Here is a 21,296-nt window from a genome sequence, read left to right as displayed (position 1 = left end):
GCTTTGGGAGAACTGGTAATGGGCTACAGAGGCTCACGCTGAAGCTGCTGGTTCAGAGCTAGCCCAAAATTGTTTGGGCCACTTGAGAGGGACTCTGATCGGGGTCTAAGAGGAGCAGTTTTTTTGGGTAAGAGGCCTGGCACCCACTGGCATCATACCCCCCTTCAAATGCCCATCGGTCACTTTCACAAGCATTTCGAACTTAAATAGAAAAAAAAACCTTTAGAATAGTCAACATTTATTAAAAGTGCAATAAAAATAAACTGTTTTCTTGTCCCTGTGACAAACGACTGAAGACGCCGGCCGGTAAATACAGCCCCGTTCCATCGGTGTTCTCTTTGTTCAACCCCTGCAGTGCTGGGAGAGCAGCTACTCCAGCACTGCAAGCTAAAGCCACTGCCCAGCACATCCCTTAACCCACACAGCCAAGGAAGAACGTTTCTTTTTTCCATTATCAGCTGCCCAAGACAGGCTCTCCTGGTTTCGGCCCTGACATTCAGACCCTGGGCAATGTCACGTAGCAAGGAGTCCAGCAGAAAAGGAGGTTCTTTGGCAGAGCGGTTTGCAGGCCCAGGGCTGCAAGAGCAGGAAGTGCTGTCAGTGAAAATTGAGGTGCGCGAACAGAGCCGGAATATTAACATTCCAAAGCATGCTCTCTCTTTTCTTCTTCGCGGTGCTGTACAAATATTAATCATTGCCCACAGCTCCCCTATTTCGTATGCATAGCATTAGGCTCAGCAGACAAACATGGGGAAACTAACACAGGGCATCCAGCAAGACAGCAATAGAGTCAGGAAGAGAACTCAGCAGAACTCTAAGCCCTAATGTGCTGATGGTACATGGGATGTTGCCCTCTGGTTGCCGAGTGCACAGATAAGTTACCTCCCTACTGCTTTTACCACCAGCTACAGATCTCTTTTAGCTCCCGCGGCAGAGGCCTGTGTTGGTAGAGATGAGGGTTCTCACGCTGGCTCCTCACTCATGTGCGTGTCAGAAACTGTGCAGCATGGGGATTTTGCTACCAGACAGACAAGTCCATTGCTCCACACTGCTTCTCTGCATGCTGCAATAGCAAGGGTTGCTCCAGGGCCAGGAGCTAGGCGCTTTGGCAGATTGCATAAGTGCCCAAGCCTAGCACAGCAGAAAGGAGGTGCATTTTCTAAAGGAATGAGGGCATTTACACAGCGGCTATTTGCACTATACCTAGGTCCAGTCCACATGCCCAGTCCATCTCTTCCATGGCAGTGGAGTTAACCCAAGACTCAGTTTAAACACCTCTAGCTGAGACACGACCGACCTCATGAAGCCGTGAAGTGCAGCAACACCCCGGTGATTGTCCTGAGCAGACAAAGCTCCTAAACACATTGTCATTTTAACTTTTTACAAAACCAATTTCTTTAAAAATTAAATTAATTTCTTTTAAACAAAAAAAAAAAAAATTAAAACTGAGCTTTTACGCCCTACAAACATCCAGAGGCACTTGCGCATAAATATCGGCCTACGTGAAAAAGGGACCGGGAAAGGTCGCTCCTGTGAATAAGTTAGATTGAGGCGTGTTCCCGAGGCGAGGACTCTGCCCTACTCAGATGCTTTCGGCATTTTGGTTCCTCGCTGGATCCAAGGTGCTTGAAGGGGTGCGGAGGCGCAAGGGTCGAGGGAGGCAGTGATGACAGAACTTGGCAAGTGTGGACGTAAACACTGTAAATCCTAAGATCCAAAACGAGAGGAGAGAGGTGGTGTCAGCTATTATGTATAACGGAGTGGGACACACACAGGAGAAAGACGATGCTCCCAGTACCCATGTGTATGTCTCTCTCACTGCGGGATGCAATCAGAGGGGTGACTGCAGCTCAAGCAGACATACCTGCATTAGCCGGACTAAAACCAGCAATATAGATGTGGTGGCATGGCTTTCAGCAACACAAGTAGGTACCCAGGGTTCTAGATGCCTGCGCTGAAGTCCATGTCTACTCACGCTGCAATCCCACCAGACTGCAGTGTAGACAAACCGTTAGAGTCTACACTAGGGAAACAACCTCAGCTCGCGTTGTGGGTCTCAGTGTAAGGCAGTTTTCAAAAAATATATATTTTTTTAAGTCTTGCCCCATTTCTCCCCAGCCCATCACCAGCTGGGCACTGCCCAGGAGCTGCACAAACATTTTTAAGGTCTGTTAAACTGACTCAGAACATAGCTGGTTTTCCCTGGGTAGATGGGGCCATGCACTTCATGTCGTCGAACAGGGACTAGAGCCAACAGAACCCCGGTGGGGTTTAGTGCCAACCTCAGAGAATGAACGTACCTGTGCAGCCTCCATCCAGCTCCCCTTCCGGCCCATTTATCTCCCTGCATTATTCAACCCTGAAACCTTTGAGCTTTTGACGTTCAGGTTCTCGTAGACTGTGGCTGAGTCATCATCGTCGACCCTGGAAAGATACGCAAAGCCTTGCCATGAGTAACCTTCTTACTCTTCATTCCTTCCTCAGAGCAGGTTGCCTGGAGGTGCTTGAACAGAATTCAAAGCCTTCCCCCCCACAGCCTGGTAGACGGCAAGACCGGGAATTACCCCAATGCCCGTTTACACCCACACACTTCATGCCTGCCGTCCCTCAGACATTTAATGTACACACAAACTGGGCCCTGAACATTCATCCAAGATGCAAGCCTTTATATATGCATCCAACACTGGGATGCGATCGGAGTGAGAATATCACCCATACCTCCTATAGGTCTAAAGACAGGGCTGAGTGAAAACGATGGACTTTCTGGAGGGGGGAGGTGGATAGGAACCTGGATCCAGATCTATTTTTGCAAACCAACCTTTTTGTTCAGAATGGGTCCAACCAAAATCCCAGATCCAAGTAACCCCGAACTTCACTTGAAATCCAGCCCAGACTTTGTGAAACAATACGCGATACGCAACATTCAGGAAGGAGGGAATAGTTTTCTTTGGCTTTGTCCCACCTGTGATCCCTCCCTACCTTCACCTTGAGATTCATTTAGAGTTTCAGATTCAAACGCAGCCAAGAGCTCCAAGTGAAACTGCCAAGATTTTGAATATTTAGACAGGTGTCATCGGCCCAGCAGGGTCCATCTTGGATGAGTGAGTGGAGATACTCAAACCCTGCCCCTCCCATTCAGAAATTCCAAGGCCAGAAGGAACCACCGTGACCCTCTCGTCTGACCTTCTGCATAGCACAGGTCAGAGAACTGCCCCAAAGTCATTCCTTTTAAACTAGAAAATCTCTTTAAAAATGGTGGTTTTCAACCTGCAGTCCATGGACCCCTGGGAGTCCACAGACTATGTCTAAGATTTCCAAAGGGGTCGGCACCTGTGTTTGGAATTTTTTTTAGGAGTCCGCAAATGAAAAAAAAAAGATCGAAAAACCACAGCTTTAAAACAAAAAAAAGTTACCAGTGGTGGGAAATCCATTGCTTATATGGGACACTCTCCCTGCTCATCACTCTCTTATCTAAAAGAAGAGAGATCAGTGTAGAACTTCTACTGTCCACAAAGGGCCTCAGCAGCACTGGATGAAGTGTATCCACCTAATGCTTTTTCACATGAAAAATGCAGACTCGGCAACCGGGAAACATTTGGCAAATTCCCATTGGTTTTGCCAAATTGCTTCGGTGGAAAAAGACTAAATAAATAAATGAAAATTGAAATGTTTCATTTGGACATTTTCCAAACAAATGGCCTTGGGTTTTTCAATTGGAACACCTGAGATTTTGTTTTTAAAATTCAACGTTAAAAAAATGCTTGAAATCCAGTGTTTTGGGTGCCCCCAAATTAATTTTTATTTTATTGTTCAGAGTTCCCAGTGAACTGAAAAGTGCATTATTCGCTCAGCCCTCTGCTTCTCCGGGCTCGGGCTCACCTCTCCCTGCAACTCATCCTGCCTACACGCCCGCTCTCTCTTTCTTGTGCTCTGTGCTATATTATTGCTACACTTCTCCCCTCCTTCCTCTCTCCCGCGGCTCATGGGACATTTCCAAGAAAAAGGGGTTTAAGTAATTGCCGACTGAACATCCCTATGGTAGCTGCAAAAATGGGATAGACCAGCAGGCCAGGGCCTTGCTATGTTTGATACATATTTACATGGCCAGTCATAGCCACTCTCTTCCCGCTAGTGTGCTTAAAAGCGGTCCCAGGTGGAAGGAAGCAGCTGCGTGAAAGATGGCGGCCACTGGGGGCTATGGTCATTCAGACCCATCTGCTCCCCGTCCAGTCAGTAATCTCCCTCCCTCCAAGCAAACTTACACAGAGACACGTGGTGGGGGCGGCTGCCCTTTGGCTCTGGCTTTATCCATAGGAGGGTGCCGGATATTCAGGTAGTCTCGCTCTTTCCTCTTATTCCTCTGAAAGAGAGAAAGCAAGGAGATGAAACTTCCACCAGAGGCAAGAATGGAGGCACTGTCTGCAGAGCAGATCTTCTGCCCTACAGGCAGGTAGCAAGAGGGGTGAGTTAGAGGTATGGAAGAGGTTTTCCCACAGAGACATTTCCACAGCACTGGGGAAGAGCCCAGCTTCCCAAGTCTGAGATGCTGAAGAGAAGAGCGGAGGTGAACACAGCTGGAAGGAGACATGATCCTGAGCCCCAGTCCCCTAGCCTCTCTTCGTAAGAGCATCACCTGGCATTTCCTCTTGCTACAGAGGAAGATGTGTTTGGAAACTACAGGGGCTACTCCAGGTGCACAGCAGACCCCAGACCTAACAGGGAGGGCTCGTGGTTCCATGGATGAGAGAACACTTGAGGCTCACGAAATCACTGTGTCTTTATAATAAGATTTCTCCCAATTTCACTATTAACCAGAGCTGGGCCCAAACCCATCCTCCCTGGGTTCACACCTGGGAGCTGGATTTGGATCCAAGTTCATTGCTGGGAACTGTGTCAATCCACACACAAGTTCAGCAGCTTGGAGAAGGCTGGGCTCTGACCTGGATTTCTAGCGCTTGCGTTCAGCGTGTCCAGGTCCAGGATTTGGAGTCATCCCATGACAGAGAGAAGCAGCTCCATTCAGATCTGCTGTTCTGACCGGGGAGGGTTGGTTCAGACCATATTCTGCCATTGAGCCAATTCCCACCGATAGGCCCAACATCACTGGGCATTCCAGCCATGCATCTTGGGCAGGAACGGGACCCACCTGCTCTTCTTCTAGTCTCTTCTGCTCGGTCTCAATGTACTGCTGAACAGCCATGTAAACGAACTTGTACTGTGCCTCTGTCTGCACCATGCCAGATCGCTGCCTGCGCACCATCTGGATGGTTTTGGGGATGTCGATGTCACAGTCCAAACCTGCTCCAGGGGGAGAAGCAAAGAATCAGGAATTGAGTGAGATTTCAGGGAGGTGGGGGGAGACAGTCCCTCCCTCTGCCCCGGATCACCAAACACAGACCCACCTCCTTGGAGCGGCTTGGATGCCATGAAATTAACCCTTCTGCAAGAGTCCGGTAGGGTTTAACAGGGAAGGACGACCTATCTGCAGGTGTCTGGAACTCTCCTGTAGAGCACGATGGAGAAGTCTATCCTTGCTATATTGCTCTGGAGGATGACTCGCAGAGCTTCTGGAAAGGAGATCCTTCTCCATTACCTCCTAGAGGCTGGTGGAATGATTTCTGGTGAGGCTGGTGGGCGTGAGCCACACCTTTCCATAAGGAAAGAGGGCTTTAAGAAGGCACTCTGGGCGAACTGGCCCCTCTGAAGCCAATGGCAGAACTCCCAGTGAGGCCAGGAGCTCACCCTCCATTTCAACCAGAGCTTGCTGGGGCCGTTTGGGCCAACTTGCCTGTTTCGGGAGGCAGTGGATTTCTTCCCCATGAGGCAGAGCGCTATTCCCCCTTTGCCTGCCAGCCCAGAAGTGGAAACTTTACATTCCAGTGGGGTAAGAGGCCTTTCCCCAGCCCTTTAGATATTTTCAGATCAAAGCCCATACCAAGAGACATACAGCCGAGCTGAGCCCATTGGCCAGAGATCTTCAAACTCATCGCACTTGTAGGGGGATTAGGTTAGACTATACTGCCATTCTGCAACCAAAGGGAACACCCTGGGGACAAGGGGGAAGCTAATCCCATGGGACAGATCAGTTGCCATACCTTGCCTGTGAATAGTATCAACCAGGATATCAATCACTATGATCGTGCCTGTGCGTCCTATTCCAGCGCTGGGGAGAGAAGACAAGGAGGGATCAGTGTGGGAAAAGCCAAAATGCCTCCCCAGACCCTACATAACTAGCCAGTTCAGTGCGCGCCCTTCATCGGCACATCAAGCCCATCGAAGCCGGTGTCTGGAATATTTGCTATAAAGACGTGCCAAAGCAGAGTCCTCAGAGAAGCATAGTCCAGTGGTCTGGGCAGAGACCTGGGAACTCAAACCTCCCCAGTTCTAATCCTGGCTCTGCCACAGACTGCCTCCATTTCTCCATCTGTAACAGCCCTAGAGAAGTGTTGGCAGTACACTAGGGGACGAGGGAGCCTCATTTCAAGGCCTCAACGCAACAGATTTCACCTCTGGTCATTCCTGGCTCACATGAGCAACAGCCCCCTCCATCCACACAGGGACATTTTCACCGGTGGCCACCGAGACAACCCCACCGGGTGCATACCTGCAGTGCACAACAATCGGCCCGGAGTCCGGAATGCTTCGTTGTGCTCGGTTGACTTGGTCCAGAAAGCTGAGAACCCCTCCTGGCTCGTTGGGGACCCCGTGGTCTGGCCAGCTGAAATACTGATAGTGCTTTACCTGTCTGGGGTGCTCCTCCTGCAGGACAGATAGCCCGGTCGCTTGGTTAGAACACCCCACATGCCACAGACAGTACGGTGCACGCACACACGCCCCCCCGGAAGAAGATGGTCCCTGCCCCACGGCGCTTACAATCCAAGTGTAAAATGAGAGAAAACTGATCGGTACAACCTAGAGATGGGGCAGAGAGACTATTCGGCTAGGATAGAGCCCATCTGCGTAGCCACCCAAGCGAATAGGAGGGTGCTCACAAATGCAAGGGATGGATGCTTTTCCTGGGGAGGTCAGGGAAGTTCTGCCCCCATGCCGATTGCACCAATCCTGGTTTGGGAAACTCTCTCGCGAAGCCAGCAGAACGCCAGTGCAAAGGCCTGGTAGGACAAGCAGCATTCCTGGCAATGCGTAGCTCCAAAAGCATGCACGCAATCAGAACCCGACGGGTCTAAAGGGTAAACAAATGCAAGAGTTGCGACCACCGGGGCGATACCAGGAGGAACCACATCGATAAGATAAATATTTCTACAACGGTGCAAAGCTACGGGCTGGCTGCCTCTCCCCCCGCCATGGCTCTCTGTGAGAGAGTCCTGCCCCAGCAAAAGGAGCGGGAGAAATGAGAGGCCTCTCACCCGATCTGTCCGCGTGATCTCCAGCTCCCGGAGGTAGTAGCCCTGCGCCTCGCGCTCGCTCACGATCCGCACGCAGATGTGGCCGTACTCCTTGGTGCAGTTCTTATCAGGCCAGTAGCGGAAACATTTATTCTGAAGGGACAGGGGAAAATGCCATTAAGGGGCTCTGCTCATCATTCAGGACCGGGGAGCTGGACGGGAATCCCCTTAGAGCTCAGCAAACTGAGCCTGCTGTACCGGGACCGCGAGAGCTTGTTGAACTCCATGCCGGTGGCTGGGTCAGCAGCAGCAGCAGGGACATCTGGCTCTAAAAGCGTGAGCTGCTGCTGCTTGAACTCGAGGATCAAGTTCTCTGAGCCAAGGCTGCAGAATATTCCTCAACCTGGGCGTGTGACCCAGCCTCCGCTAGCAGGGGACAAAGCGCCACCCTGAGCAGGTGTGGGTTACACCGGCACTTCCATCGTACACAACTAACATTAAGGGGAACCCTCACCACAGATGAATAGCGCCTTCCCCACCCAGAAATCCCACTGACTGCAATGGGGTTCCTCGTGCAGTCAAACACGGAGCAGGGCCAAGTACTATCCCCACTTTACAAACGTGAAGGCAGGGAGATTCACGGCACCGATGGGATAAGTGACTTGCCCAAGGTCACACCATGAGGCAGTGGCTGAGCCAGGAAGAGACCCCCAGAAGCACTGACCCCCACTCCACAACCCCTCCTGCAAGAAATCGACTGATGGTTCCTGCAAGGAGGCAGCGGCTTGCAGGAGGTTAAACAATCCAGAGTTTGATTGGGGTGGAGATCCCCACCCCCTAGCCACATTGCCCCCAGGGACCCTCCAGGGGAAGGTTTCTTTGGCCCGCAGGACAAATTCCTAAAGAAGGCTAATCTTACAGAAGGTCCCTTTCCCCCTAGAGATCACACCTATTCTACCCCTGGCCACTCGCAGTCCTGTGTGCGCACAGCTCTGCCAATCCATTTCAGTCCTGACCTGCAGCACCCCCTGCTGTCCCATGTGCAGTTACATGGGTCACTCCATCACTCCGGAGCCATCCCAATGCACTATGCTGCTTGCCAACATCCCATTCTCTTCCATTAAAAACCCCTCCAATCCCCTATTTTTGTACTGTATTAAGGCCTTGCCTATACTAGAAAGGGTTTGCTGGTATAACTGTTGACTAATATATGGTGGGCTAGCATACATCAGTCACAGTACCAATCTGTATTATCCGCACTGTACATAGAACACCACACATTAAGCACATAGTAGTTATATAGCCTGAACTGACCTATGCTGCTTATACAACTCTGCTCACTTATGCTAAATATCCCATAACACCTTGCATTTGCTGAAGCAAGCATTTGGCATAAGCAGATAGGAAACTTGTCAAAAATCAAGACACATTCGTTCTAGGTGTTGGTACAAGCTAGGGAAGTGCTTCCATGGACCAGTTTCTGAAATGCCAGGATCCAAAACAAAGGAAGGAAGGAAGGAAGGAACAGAACAACATAGGGAAGTGGGACAAATTTAGGGGTTGGAGTTTAGTGACGGTAAACCTGTGACTTGTAAAATCATCATATAAATAATACCAGCTGAAATGTGTAACTTTGGGATCACTCCTGCGTAAGGTGAATGGAACAACGCTGCACGAGGCAGCTTCCCGGAGACCGGCCCCGTACAGAACCTTTTCCTGTGCTAGATTATTATTGGCTTGTAGCAACAAACACGCTTGGTCTCTTGAATATATTTCATAAAACACACCAACGTGCAGTCAAGCAATTGACTAAACAATTTATCAACCAGCTATACTGGGAAAGTCTTCTAGTTCAGACACAGCTGATAGCAGCACAAGAGTGCTTTCGTTGTTATAGTTTCTACCACTTTCCTTAATAAAATAAGCTATTTTGGGAAAAGCACGTTGCCAATATGACTGGATCGGCACTAGAGCTTTTACTGTATACATTTTAAAACAAAATAAGACACAAAACAAGACAAAAAACCCACCGCCCTAAGTGGCATTGATATACCAGCAAAAGTTTCTAGTGTAGACACAGCCTTGGTAACCCCTCCTTAGCAGCGGAGCCAGTTCTGGTTAGCGGCCTTAGAGTCACGTTCTTCCCACAGCTCCCATTGGCTGGGAACAGAGGACCGCGGCCATTGGGCACTGGGGGGGGGGTGGTGCCTGCTGACGGTCAACGCCAGCAAAATGTCTCGCAGCCCACAATCAGATTACCCTGATCTGGTAATGGGCCGCAGGTTGCCCACCACTGCCGTAGCTGCACTAGACCTGCTTTTGACTATTGCCATTAGTTGGTCATCCTGAAGGCACCAGGTTGAGGCTCCACAAGTCAGAAGTTTTCCCCACCCAAAATTGTCTGGCCAACAGGAGGGATGAAATGCACCTGGCGGGCAAGAGGTTCCACAGACAATGACTGCCAACAACCTGCAAACCAAGTACCCACCCTGCCCCTCTCCACTTCCTTGGTCGTCATGACTATGACATGGGTATTTTCTTGGTACACCATGGCCCAGAAGTCGTTCACTGTCGTCTGCAGGCAGCCTTGGGTGGCAATGTAGACTTTGCAATGCTCCGAGCTTCTTCCATCTTCGGGTATGCTCTGGGTGTGGCAAGGAAATAGGAGTAAGGGACCAAGGACTGCCCCAGTGCAGCCCTGAGCTGCGAAGACAGGGGGAGTCCTACAGGACATGGCTGCCTGGCACTGCATGAGCTCTCCAGTCGAACATCTGCCACCTGATGCTAACAGGCTTTCCTCTAGGGATCAAGCTACAGCAGACCCCCAGACACAGAAATTGTTCTGCTTGCAGTTTCTAGATACCCCCTCAACAGTGTTAATGAGGCACCCTCTGCCGGCTGTGACCTCTGTAGGGCCTTATTATCATTTGCTCAGTGCTAGATGCAGGTCACAAGACAGCTGCAGAAGTTCTGGTTGTATCAGACAGGAAAATAAGTGACCCCATCGTGTGGCGAAGGCTAGGGGCTTAAACACCTGAGCTGTTCCTGGCTGGAAATCTCACTCCAAATTGGTTTCAGCTCCCAGGTGAAAATGAGTTTGACCCAGCAGACAACCTTGCGCAACACAGCCATGTTGGCAGCCCCCGCTCAGGGAAAGCCGGGGTTGGGCATTGAGACTGGAGTCACTGTGCAGGGGCGGCCAGGACATGGCACCCACCAGCAATAAGGTCTGGAAGCACACACGCACTTCACAATAAAGCCAAGCTACCCTCCTTCCCGCCCCCCGGATGCATTGGAGCACTCCTGCTCTCTGCACCAAAGCCCGGCTGCTATTTCTGGCCACCCAGAACGACAGCGGGCCTGGGCGCTAATTATGTGGCTCTTGGACCTCCCTTGAGGCAACCTGACAAAGAGACAGTTCCATAGCTCCAGAGAGGAGCACAGGGCATTAGGCTTCTGAAGAAAGGGCTACTAAAAGCAGCAGTTCCTCTTGCCAGATACAGACTGGAAGAGTCTCTCTGGCTGCCGGGAGCAGCCCATAGGCACCTCTTACCCTGCCAAAGAGGCAGCTGGCTAAAGAACTGGTGGGGGAGTATCAGGAAACTGCTTAGGGTGCAGGAGGATTCTCAGCAGAGATGGCATCTGGCCTGTGATCAGCGAAATACAGGGGTTCGCGCCGGGCTTGCCCTTGTGGCGGTATCATTCTTGGCACCGCTGCACCCGCTCACGGGCAGCGAGAGGCAGCCTTGGGAAGCCCCACCGTCAAGAACCACCTTTCCCTCCTGACGTACCTTGATGTAGTTGGCGTTGATGTAGTCTGAGCCTGGCAAGCTCTCGTCGACATCTCGGAGGGCAACCCGCGTGGTATCGACTGGTGGGAAGAGAAGCCACATTCGAGCCACGCGCAGAAGCATCACTGCGGGGCACGCCGGGCCCCAACCGTTTACCCGCAGCAGCTCCCAGCAATCCATTAGATCATTCACACGTGACCAGCTGGTTATTTCAGGGCTGGGGCTAATTGGGTCCCACTCCAAAGTGGAGAGAGAAGCCCATTCTGCCTGGGGTACGCCACAAACCCATAACTAAGGCCAGACGCCGGGGAGGTGCTCCGATGCTACCTGATGGACACAATGGTACAACCCTCGAGCGGGTCCGATTTTCCCGGGGCTTAGCTCTGGCTTCATGCGATTTTTGGCCAACGCCAGCGAAGCTCAACTGAGCTCTGGGCTCATTTGATCTCTGGGTACAAAGTAACAAAGGTGAAGGAGGAAAAACCATTTGCCACAGTCCCTGGGATGCGGAAGTGCGGAGTTCAGGAAAGTGAGAGAAAGGGCGCTGAACTAACCAGACCCCAGCTTGGATTCGACAGGCAAAGCCCACGTTCCTTAGCCAACGGGCAACGATTCACTGGTATGTGACTATTAGGCCAGGACCTCTAAATGCCATGCAATCCCAGCCCTTAACAACACAGGTCAACTGTCCCCAGAGAAACTCGGCAGCTAGAAGACATGACAGCCAGCGTCTCCTTACAGGGGAGGATGTTCTTGTAGCGATTCTTCGCTTTATTCTCCACTCGCTGCCCTTCCTTCCTGGGGTAGAGGAGCTTACACTCCTGCTGCTGCAGCATCTGAGGAGAAGGGGACACGTGAGTGAACAGGGACACAGGAACAAGGGGCTCTCAGATACCAGAGAGGGACTGTGGGGTGGGGGGGGGTGGGGTTCCTCCAACATGGTATTGAAGAGACAGGGAGCCAGGAGGGGGCTCCTCAAGAAACAAGGAATGGAGAAGAGGAGGGTAGGACAAGGAGAGGGATCCCACAAACACGGCATAGGTGGGAGGAGGTGCGAGGAACTCCCTCAGATAGGGCAGGGCAGCCAGTTGGCGGGGGGGGGGGGAGTGGCACCTCCCTTCATGCTCACACACTGGGCAAGCCTGATATTTCAATGCTGAATTCACATCCTCTGCGGGGAAGGGGAAGGGGAAGGGTAACAGCCGGACTCCTGTACCTCGAACTCTTCCCAGAACCCTTGCTTGGCCTTCTCGCTGTGATCTGCCATTTTGTTCAGCTCCTTCACTCGGTTTTCGATGTTGGCGGCGTTGATGCGCGTGGCGTTAAAGGGCTGAAAGGCAGGGCAGGGTCAGAACAGAGAGACGCCCCGAGACACTGGGACTCCGCTCTTACAGGCGGCCCCTGCTCTCTCTGCCCCTCAACTCGCTAGAGGATGTGCTTCCAAGCCAGCGCCCACCCCCCCCCCACACACACACACTCCTGCCTCTTCTGCTTGATCCTGCAGTTGTAATGCTGGGCTAATGGCAGAGTCACACGATGTGCTCGAATAGGGCAGTGGCGGCTGGGGTGGAACCCGCTATATACTACCCCAGGCAGAAAACCAGGTGCTGCAGTTCAAAGACTGTAGCAGACAAAACTCCGCTTGTGGACTAGCCACGAGATGGTGACAAAAGCATGGTGTCGCCAAGGGTCACTAATACAGCAAGGCTCAGGCCAGAGGCGTGTCATGGCATAACGTAAGAGGTTCCAGGCTCAAACCCCCGAACTCTTGCACTTCCTAAAGCCTTTGCACTGTTTGAGTGGGAGAAGCCAGGCTGGGAGGCAGAGACGTCTTATGGGAAGCAGCTACATGGACACCAGAGGGAATGCAAACAACGATCTAGTGGTAAAAACAGGGGATTGGACGGAGCACCCCGTGACGTGTTCTTGGGAGGGTTAGTTCATGTGTACCAAGTCCATGCTTATTATTAGTCACCTGTTTCAGATGAACCACAGCTCCAGATTTCTCCACCATGGGGTTTTTCTTGTAGTGCTCCACCAGGTCCGTGAGAGTGTCGAACCTCTCGCCTCCCCCAACATCATACTTCCCATCTGGCTGCGGGAGGAAGTGGCGAGTTATTAGTGTGATCAGAGCATGCGCCGTGTGCCTGATCCAACGCTCACTGGTGTCAGTGGGACTTTTCCAACTGGACTCCAGGGGGAGCGGGACGGGGCCCGAGGAGAGCAAAGATAACCAATTCCCCATCCTAACAGCCAGTTCAAGGTTTCCTACCTGGTAACGGATCATCACATGAGTCACCCGTGGCTTCCGGTCTCCAGTCTCCATCTTGTCTTCATTCGTCAGCACTGATAAGACAAAGTCCCCTGGTTTGCTTTGGCTCTCCCGCACCAGAAAGCTCCCTGGCTTGCCTTTCTCCGTCAAGAGCTTCTCTGCCTCTTTGCCAGTCAGGTGCCCATGGTACCACCTGGGAGAATGGAGAAGGCAATCAAGGTGGAGGCGAGACACACAGATATAGCAGCACTCAAAGAGAAAAGATTTGCCTCCCTAGAGATAGGTGGTGGTTCAGATGCCACGAAGACTGGGCCAAAAACTTTTATAATGCTACCTAGCTTCAGCTTTTAGTGCAAACCCCAGGCTCGAACCAGAGAAGACAGAGCAAAGAGTTGGGAACCTCTTTAGCTAAACCCAGAAAGAGTGCTCCCATGAGCTCCTGCAAAGCGGGCATGCTAAGTTTATAGAGCTATCCTTGCCACTCACGAGACACTGCTTTTACAGCTCTCATCCCCGCTGCCTGCCGAACTGGGGAAAGTCTCCAGCTTGGAATAGTTTAGGAGTAAAACCCCAGGGACATTGCTGCTATATGGTGCAATGGCATGTCAATGCTTCACCCGGCTGAGAGGATGCAAACATCAGGACTTTTATTTGCCCCACAGGAAAAATACAAAAAACAGCAGTAGCTTAAGATAACACATTGGCTTAATATACTAATTTATCCCTCTGGGATCAGCTCCTCATTACCTTACAAGTGAAATCAGTCTAGCAGATCTCATTAGGGAACATCTATATTTAAAGAGACACACAGCAGGACACTCATAACTAGCCGTCTTTGGTCAGCAAAAGACCCACAAGTGGAATAGCAGAGGTTGCTGCAGCTCAGGAGTGAGATGCGTTGGTAGCATGCACCCTGTGGGTCTGGGCATGATTTGCACAATAAGCCCACTAGCTCCAGTTAGCACCATTCAGCCACTCACTTCCCTGAGCACCAAATTCACCTGGAGATTTAAGAAAATTGGAGACAAATCACTGATGAGCCTTCTGCTTTCTGCTGCGCTGAGAGTTTGGGAAAACAGCAGGATTCAATCCGCTCCAGGAAACAAACCCCTCTCTCGCCTTGCACAGAATTACCTTCCTCCGTGTCGCCCTGCTTTTAAAATGCAAGCCCCTGATTGCTCCACACCTTCTCCACTAGATGGCAGCTCTAACATGCTCCGGGCAGAGGGACACAAGCGCTAGCTAAGTAAGAGCGCCTGCTGAAATCGCACTTTGCATCGGAGAGCCCAGCACTTCACAGAAGTGGCCATTTCCCACACAGTGGTTACGTCACTGCCACCTCGTGAGTCCGGCCGAGCACAGAACACCATTCCTCCCAGCCCTACGCCTCGACTGGAACATGCTGCTTTCATTCCTGGACTCATTTGTTCACTTAGGTCCAGCAGCCTTGTTAGTTTAGCCTTGATCATGGCAGGATGGTCCAGTGGTTAGAGCACTAGCCTAGCACTTGGAGACCCACGGTGTGTTTCCTGATCTACCACACACTTCCAGCGTGACTTCGGGCAAGTGTCCGTGCTCCCACCGTAACCCTCTTCCTTTTCTCCCAGTCTGTCTCATCTGCTTATATTTACTCTCTTCAGTGCGGATGCTGTCTTACTGCGTGCATACAAAGCCCAGCACAATCCGGCCTCTCATCACTTCTCTGCCTCGGGGCATCTGGTGCCCAAGCTCAAAACAACAACTGGACAGTGTCTCCGGGCAGATGCCACTTGGTTCCCAGTTTGATGAGGTTGGCTCCTGGCCTGCAAGCCAGGCTGCCAGGAATTCAAAGTGGCTCAAAATATCTTCCAGGGACGATGCAACAGCATCACGTCATGTCTCGGCAACTTTGTCCCAGAGGACAACGTTTATGGAGTGGGAGCTAGCGAGGCCGATCCTTCGGAGCAGGCTGTGATGACAGCTTTTTCAGCCACGGGCTGTGGGGCACCTGGAGAGCAAATCACTTCACACCGATTTGAGACCGTATTAGGATTACACATATGGGTGAATTTTATTGCTGCTGAAAGTGATAGAATGACAGGACTTTGCTAGAGCCAGCCAGGCACTGCACACGCTTCCCACACGCTGCTCTGCAAATGTGCCTCAATCCCCGTTCCCAGCACCCTCTGCTATTCCAGAACCAGATCCCCATCCACATCTGCAGCCCCCGCCCCCCCCTTGTATTGCTGGACCTAGGACCCATTTTCCTTAACGCCGGAGACGCATAGTGCTGGCGAGGAGCAGACACCCTTTAAAAAAAAAACACTTTCACCATGCCAGAGTTTCTTTGGAGGGAATCAATACGAGGGAGGTTTCCACTTCTCCAGGGCTTCTGCTAGCGTTAGCTGCTTCTCATGCTGCAGGATGGAATGAGCAACTAACCCGTCTTAGCAACCAGGCAGCACAGGAGCCGGAGGGACTTCCCAGCCCCTCAGCCGGGGCAGCTCACATGATAGTGCACGGGGAGTGGAGCTGCCATTTCAGGAAGTGAGACTGTCCCGCCGCCTGACTGGGGCTGCTAAAGTTAGAGTAATTAGTGGCCATAAGTGGCATCTCCACCTGCCTGCCCATGCATTTCCCTTTCTGGTCCAGGCAGGCCCGCTCTTTGGGGGCATGTGACACTGGGGGAAACTCAGGAGCGGAAATCAGAGCGTGATGGTCATGGGGGCGGGGGCACTAATCTGGGACTCATGGGAAAGTCTGAGGTTACTGGAGACAAGTTTGCAATTCAACAGAAGTCAAAGGGATTCCCAGTGTTACAGGCTCTCGGTCTGGTTCTAGCAACTGTCACAAGGGGCGGCAGGGGGGGAGGGGGAGCCAACACCATCCTGCCCTTGCCGCACTGCTAAACAGGAGGGGGAAGGGATCACGAGGGTCTATGCGGGCAGCTTTCGGGCTATGAAACCCAAATGCACCCAGTTTGGGGCTCCATTCCAAATCCAGCCTGGGTGCATGGTTAGCCTCAGAGCAAACCTCCCCTGAGTACCACAGTGAGTGATGCTTGGGGATTTGCCCCGCACGTTCACTGAGAGGTGCCCCGGCCGGGTGGCAGGCAGAGAGCAGCAGCTCACCTCTCGGAGGTGGGGTCCTGGCAGTTCAGAGGGTATTTCAGCTCAATGACGTTGCTGTTTTTCTCCCGCAGCAGCCCCTGCTGCTCAGTATAGTACTGCACCAGCTCGGCCAGGGTGGCAAACTTCTCCCCTCCATAGAGGTCGTAGTAGTCTCCGGTGTTCTGGATCTTAATGTGGGTCACCTCGTCGTTTCTCCTGGTGGGGGAGAAGACAGGACATTGTATCAGTGCAAGAGGGACCACAGCACACACGGGCAATGAGCTTCGGAGTCCAGGGGCCCCGGTAGAATTCAAACCTGAGGTAATGTAACAAACCGCTCTCATCTAGTGCTCTTCATCAACGGATCTCAAGGGGCTTTACAAAGGAGGCTGGTACCCCCATTATGCCCATTTTACAGACAGGCAAGCAACTCCCTCCCCATGCCTCAGTTTCCCAAGTCAGTCAGCAGGCCAGTGACAGAGCTGGAAACGGAACCCGGGTCTCCCAAGTCCCAGGCCAGAGTTCTGCCCACTAAGCAACACTACCTCTGCTGATATACCCACATTAATAGGCATCCACATCAACTGGAGTCAAATCGCACAAACCTCACATCAGATAATCAGTATTTTTTTCCCCAGCAATGCTCCCATTTAAAAGCACCTCGGGGCCTGATTTTCAGAGGAGCTGGGCATTTGCTTCTCCCATCAACTTGGGCCCTACAGATGCTGAAGAGCCCCAGAGGTTTCTGTACTTGGTTCAGATTAGGTTTTCTCCTGTCTAACTCCAGTTCCAAGATCTACTGCTCCCTCCCCCAGTTAGTGCATCTTGGAGATCGCTGCTAAGAGACACTGCTGCACGTGTGTGACCTACCAACCCCAGGTTCAGAACCTGGCACCTCGGGACAGAGTGAGGAGGATTGCTTCCTAGCACCTGAAGGACATTTATTCAGGACACAAGACACAACTTGTGCATAAATTCTGCATGCTTGCTCCAGGACTGAATGAGCAGGGTGTTACTAGATGCAAGTGCAACCCACACACCTCCCGGGTGTGGTGTTCTGTCCCATCTAGTGGCACTGAGACCATTTAGAGTTAAACGAGTCTGCTCTACAGCCTTAGCTTTTAGCTCATGCAGTGGAGGCTCACACACTGAGCTCCCGGAGGTCCCAGGTTCGATCCTGCCTGCTGACGACCGGGGTCTGTCAACGTTACACAAGCAGGACCGAAATGCAACAGCATTGTTGCACAGGACCCAGGACTAGATGCAGGCCAGGATTCAGGTCTCCACTGGCAGAGCTGCACAGGCTCCATCTACACAGCCCACGGCGGCAAGCAGGCTCCGAGCCCAGATGGACAGGCTCGTGCACCAATGCTAAAAATAGCCCTCCCCTCTGCCCAGGCTTCAGAGAGCAAGTTACAGCTCCAAAGCACTGTTGACACAGCTGTTCCCAGGGTGGTAGCACAACCGGAGTCGGTCGACCCAAGCTGGGAGGCTCGCCTCCATGGGCTGTGCCAGAGGCCCTCTCGCCCAGGGCAGGAGGAGAAGGAAGCGGATGCTGCAGAGCGTGGCTGGTGCCCATTGCTGGACGTGGGAGGGGAGCCTACGACAGGAAGAGCAGGATTCAGATCCCACGCGCTGGCTGTGATTTGGGGAGAAAGCTTCCAGCCCATGTGTGACCTGTCTTGGAAAGGAAAGTGACGACCCGGCCTTGACTGGAGTCCAGGTCCTCCCCACCCCTCAGCATTAAGTCTAATACAGGAGCTCCTCATTTAACGTTGTAGTTATGTTCCTGAAAAATGCAACTTTAAGCGAAATGATGTTAAGTGAATCCAATTTCCCCATAAGACTTCTGGTACACAGTGATGATGATTCTGAAGCTTGGTTGAGGTGGAGGAGTCGGAGGGTGGGATATTTCCCAGGGAATGCCTTACTGCTGAATGATGAACTAGCAATTGGCTGAGCCCTCAAGGGTTAACTCTCCCACTCTACAAGGCAGCTGGAAAGGAGGGAGGGCAGACAGAGAGACACACACACCCTATGTGTGTTTGAGAGATAGAGATGCTCATTTCCCCTTTTAAGTATGAAGAGTGGGGTCAGAAGTACGCTGCCTTGTTAATTAGATCAGCAAGCTGAGACCAGACGCTGCTCCCTCAGTCCGTGTGTCCCCCCTGCTCTATGGAAGATGGGGTAAGCGGGGTGCAGGAGCAGGGGGTAGGAGGACACCCTGACATTAGCCCCCCTCTTCTTCCCCTCGCCCCCCCCCGCCAGAGGCTTGGGGAGCAGCTCCAAGGCAAAGGGCAGGAGCAGCACATGGCAGTGAGGGGAGGGACAGCTGAACTGCCAGCAATTGATAGCCTGACCAGCTCCACTGGGATGCTCTTCCTGCAAGCCGTGGACAAACGACATTAGAAGGGAGCACTGCACAACTTTAAACAAGCATGTTCCCTAATTGATCAGCAACGTAACAACGTTAACGGGACGACTTTAAGCAACGAGTTCCTGTAGATAAAAGCAAATAAGCAGCAGAACATGGACAGAGCTAGATTTCATTCTCTCCCTCCCCGCCTCCCCCATCCCAACCTCTAAAGCCATCAAACCAGTTGGCCACTCCCGACTTTGCCACTTGCTATGCCCTGGTGTCTGAGCCCCAAGTGCAAGTGTTTACTGGCTTCTTCCAAGGGCCCCCTCAGCCCTTGTAAAACCCAGCCAGCTCCTGCCACAGCTCTTGCTACCCTTTCCGAGAGGCAGGCTAATTGCATTTTAAATACACTTAGTGGCAGCCCTGCTGAGCTCATCCCTGGTGGCTGGAAGCCTGTCGCTGAGAGAGAGAGGACAAGGCTCCTGGCCTCTATTTGTTGCCAAAGCAACTGCTCCAGCAAGAGGGAGGAGACCTGGGAGGTGCACGGGGTGGGCTACGTCATGCAGAAGAGAATCACCGGCTTCAGAGAACACAGAATAACAAGGGCACGAAGTATTCGTATTCTGCGCGGGGTCAAACGGAACGAGGAGCCAGATCCAAAGCCCACGGACCAAACGCGAGTCCTTCCCTTGGTGTTGAACAGTCCCTGGGCAAGACTGCTTTCAACAGGTCACCCCGGAAGGAGGCTGCGTGTCTAGGAGCGAAGTTGCAAGAGGAGTGGCTGCGGGTTGTGCACTGGAATAGCTATATAAACGCTGATACTACACCAGGGCAAACTCCCGGTCTAGAGTCACCGCACTTCTGCGAGATGGGGCTGGTACCAGTGCGGCTTAGCCACGTAACTCGCTCAGACAGCTGCAGTAGTATAGGCCCAATTCTGCACCAGGCCTGCAACAAGACTTTGCAGCAGTGTCTTCCATCAGTGTAGCTGCTTCCGTGCAAATTCCTCTAATCTAGAAAAGCCCTTGCAGGCCAAGTTTTCCTCGAGGGGCTACTTCCAGTTCTTCTGAATGAGGAAGAAAGCATCCATCACGGCGTAGATGGGCTGCGGGGGAGTCAGAGGATGCAGGGTACGGACAGGTTGATCTACACTACTGTGAACCTGTGCAAGCGTGCACGCGATGGCCTGCAGTGTCTCCAGCCAGCAATGAAATGGAATGAGCGCCAATGGACTGAAGCCAGTTTGCATCACTGGATGATCTAGCCCCGTTTTGCTGGCCGTTTTTTGGCCTAGATTTGGTCCTCGGATGGGCTTCCAGCCTAGAGTCACTCCATCCATGGACAGCACAATCATGTCTGCATCTAGGGACTGTGACATCAAAAGGGAGGCTTGGGACATCGCTGCGGCTGGAATCAGAGGCGGAAAGGAGGGCGAACTCGTTACACCAAATACATGTCATTTAATCATCAGCAGCAGCAACAGAGGAATGACGTGACTGTCAAAGCCAATGGATTTTGTGAAAGAGCATCTCTTATTCAGGTCCCACTCAGCGGGCAAGTCCCTTTTGAATGCACATAGCTGCGTTCTTTTAGATCAATAAAGCTATTCAAGAAGTGCAGATGACTTAAGTGCCATCACTATTGCTGAACCCTCGGTGACCGACTTCCAGAAACGCAGCAGTAGCCACATGTTCTCTAGCCGCTCCGCTTCCTCAAAGATTCGTCAGCTGCCCACACGAGGCCAGATCCTCCACTGGCATAAACCAGCGTAAGCTCCACCGGCAAATTTCACATTCATTGTGGAGCTGAGCCCATGAGCGGGGGAGCTCGGGCAGTTTACCTTCGATTCTGCCACAGGAGGAGACGTTTCTTAAGCTAGGAAGAATGCTGCCGTGAGCGGACCAGTTGAAAAATCCACCCTACGTGCCTGTAGAATTTTTGGCCCAACAATACATAAAACCCACCTCTGGAGAGGCCGGCACTGGATGCCTACTCCCGATACATCACACACAGTGAACAGAGGCTCACAATGGCGAGTGGTGAATTTTAGTCTGACCTCCTCTCTATCATCTTTCACCTAGAAACCCCATATACCAAGCACAATAGCTCCAGTTAGACCACAGCATTTCAGTCCTCAAGAAACTAAACAGCCGGGTGCCAAAGGCAGAGCAGGACAGACAGTTTTCAAAGGTCTGGTGTGTTGATGGAGTTACTAGGACATGCTTAACACCGGTCTGTAACTATGGCTTGAATCGGACCTGTTCGGAGTCTGTTCTAGTTGTGGTACAGACAGAGCCTTAAAAGTTTGGGAGCATTTGGATCTAGAGTTTAAGTTCAGCCCATTATAAGAAAAGAGAAGCCAGCTGTGAAACTCCGCTCCAGAGCTTGGTGCAGGTGACGAACCCCCCTCTCAGAAGAGCCGGGCTGTTCCGACGCTCA

The 21,296-nt window shown here is 52.1% G+C and overlaps 1 protein-coding gene across 3 annotated transcripts in view; it reads right to left on the bottom strand.

The window, feature by feature from the left end:
- Nucleotides 1-202: 202 nt before the first annotated feature.
- The window catches only part of LOC311532878 (tyrosine-protein phosphatase non-receptor type 11-like), an 83,244-nt gene continuing 62,150 nt past the window's right edge, over nucleotides 203-21,296 (bottom strand). The window contains exons 4-17 of one of the 3 annotated variants that reach the window (XM_084651800.1): nucleotides 16,520-16,714; nucleotides 13,410-13,602; nucleotides 13,113-13,232; nucleotides 12,354-12,467; nucleotides 11,877-11,973; nucleotides 11,138-11,217; nucleotides 9,835-9,990; nucleotides 7,368-7,499; nucleotides 6,605-6,759; nucleotides 6,096-6,163; nucleotides 5,147-5,298; nucleotides 4,263-4,360; nucleotides 2,301-2,424; nucleotides 203-1,707 (exon numbers count right to left, since the gene is read on the bottom strand). In XM_084651800.1, coding sequence (XP_084507926.1) covers nucleotides 2,337-2,424; nucleotides 4,263-4,360; nucleotides 5,147-5,298; nucleotides 6,096-6,163; nucleotides 6,605-6,759; nucleotides 7,368-7,499; nucleotides 9,835-9,990; nucleotides 11,138-11,217; nucleotides 11,877-11,973; nucleotides 12,354-12,467; nucleotides 13,113-13,232; nucleotides 13,410-13,602; nucleotides 16,520-16,714 — 1,648 coding nt within the window. In that variant the 3' untranslated portion in view covers nucleotides 203-1,707; nucleotides 2,301-2,336. The remainder of the gene's footprint in view (nucleotides 1,708-2,300; nucleotides 2,425-4,262; nucleotides 4,361-5,146; nucleotides 5,299-6,095; nucleotides 6,164-6,604; nucleotides 6,760-7,367; nucleotides 7,500-9,834; nucleotides 9,991-11,137; nucleotides 11,218-11,876; nucleotides 11,974-12,353; nucleotides 12,468-13,112; nucleotides 13,233-13,409; nucleotides 13,603-16,519; nucleotides 16,715-21,296) is intronic. The other 2 variants (XM_084651801.1, XM_084651802.1) reach the window with 2 other exon arrangements.

Source organism: Lepidochelys olivacea (assembly GCF_965140295.1).
Source record: "Lepidochelys olivacea isolate rLepOli2 genome assembly, chromosome: 18".
NCBI classification, from domain to species: domain Eukaryota; kingdom Metazoa; phylum Chordata; order Testudines; family Cheloniidae; genus Lepidochelys; species Lepidochelys olivacea.
Note: the sequence above shows the minus strand (reverse complement) of the source record. Positions and strands in the feature narration are given on the sequence as shown.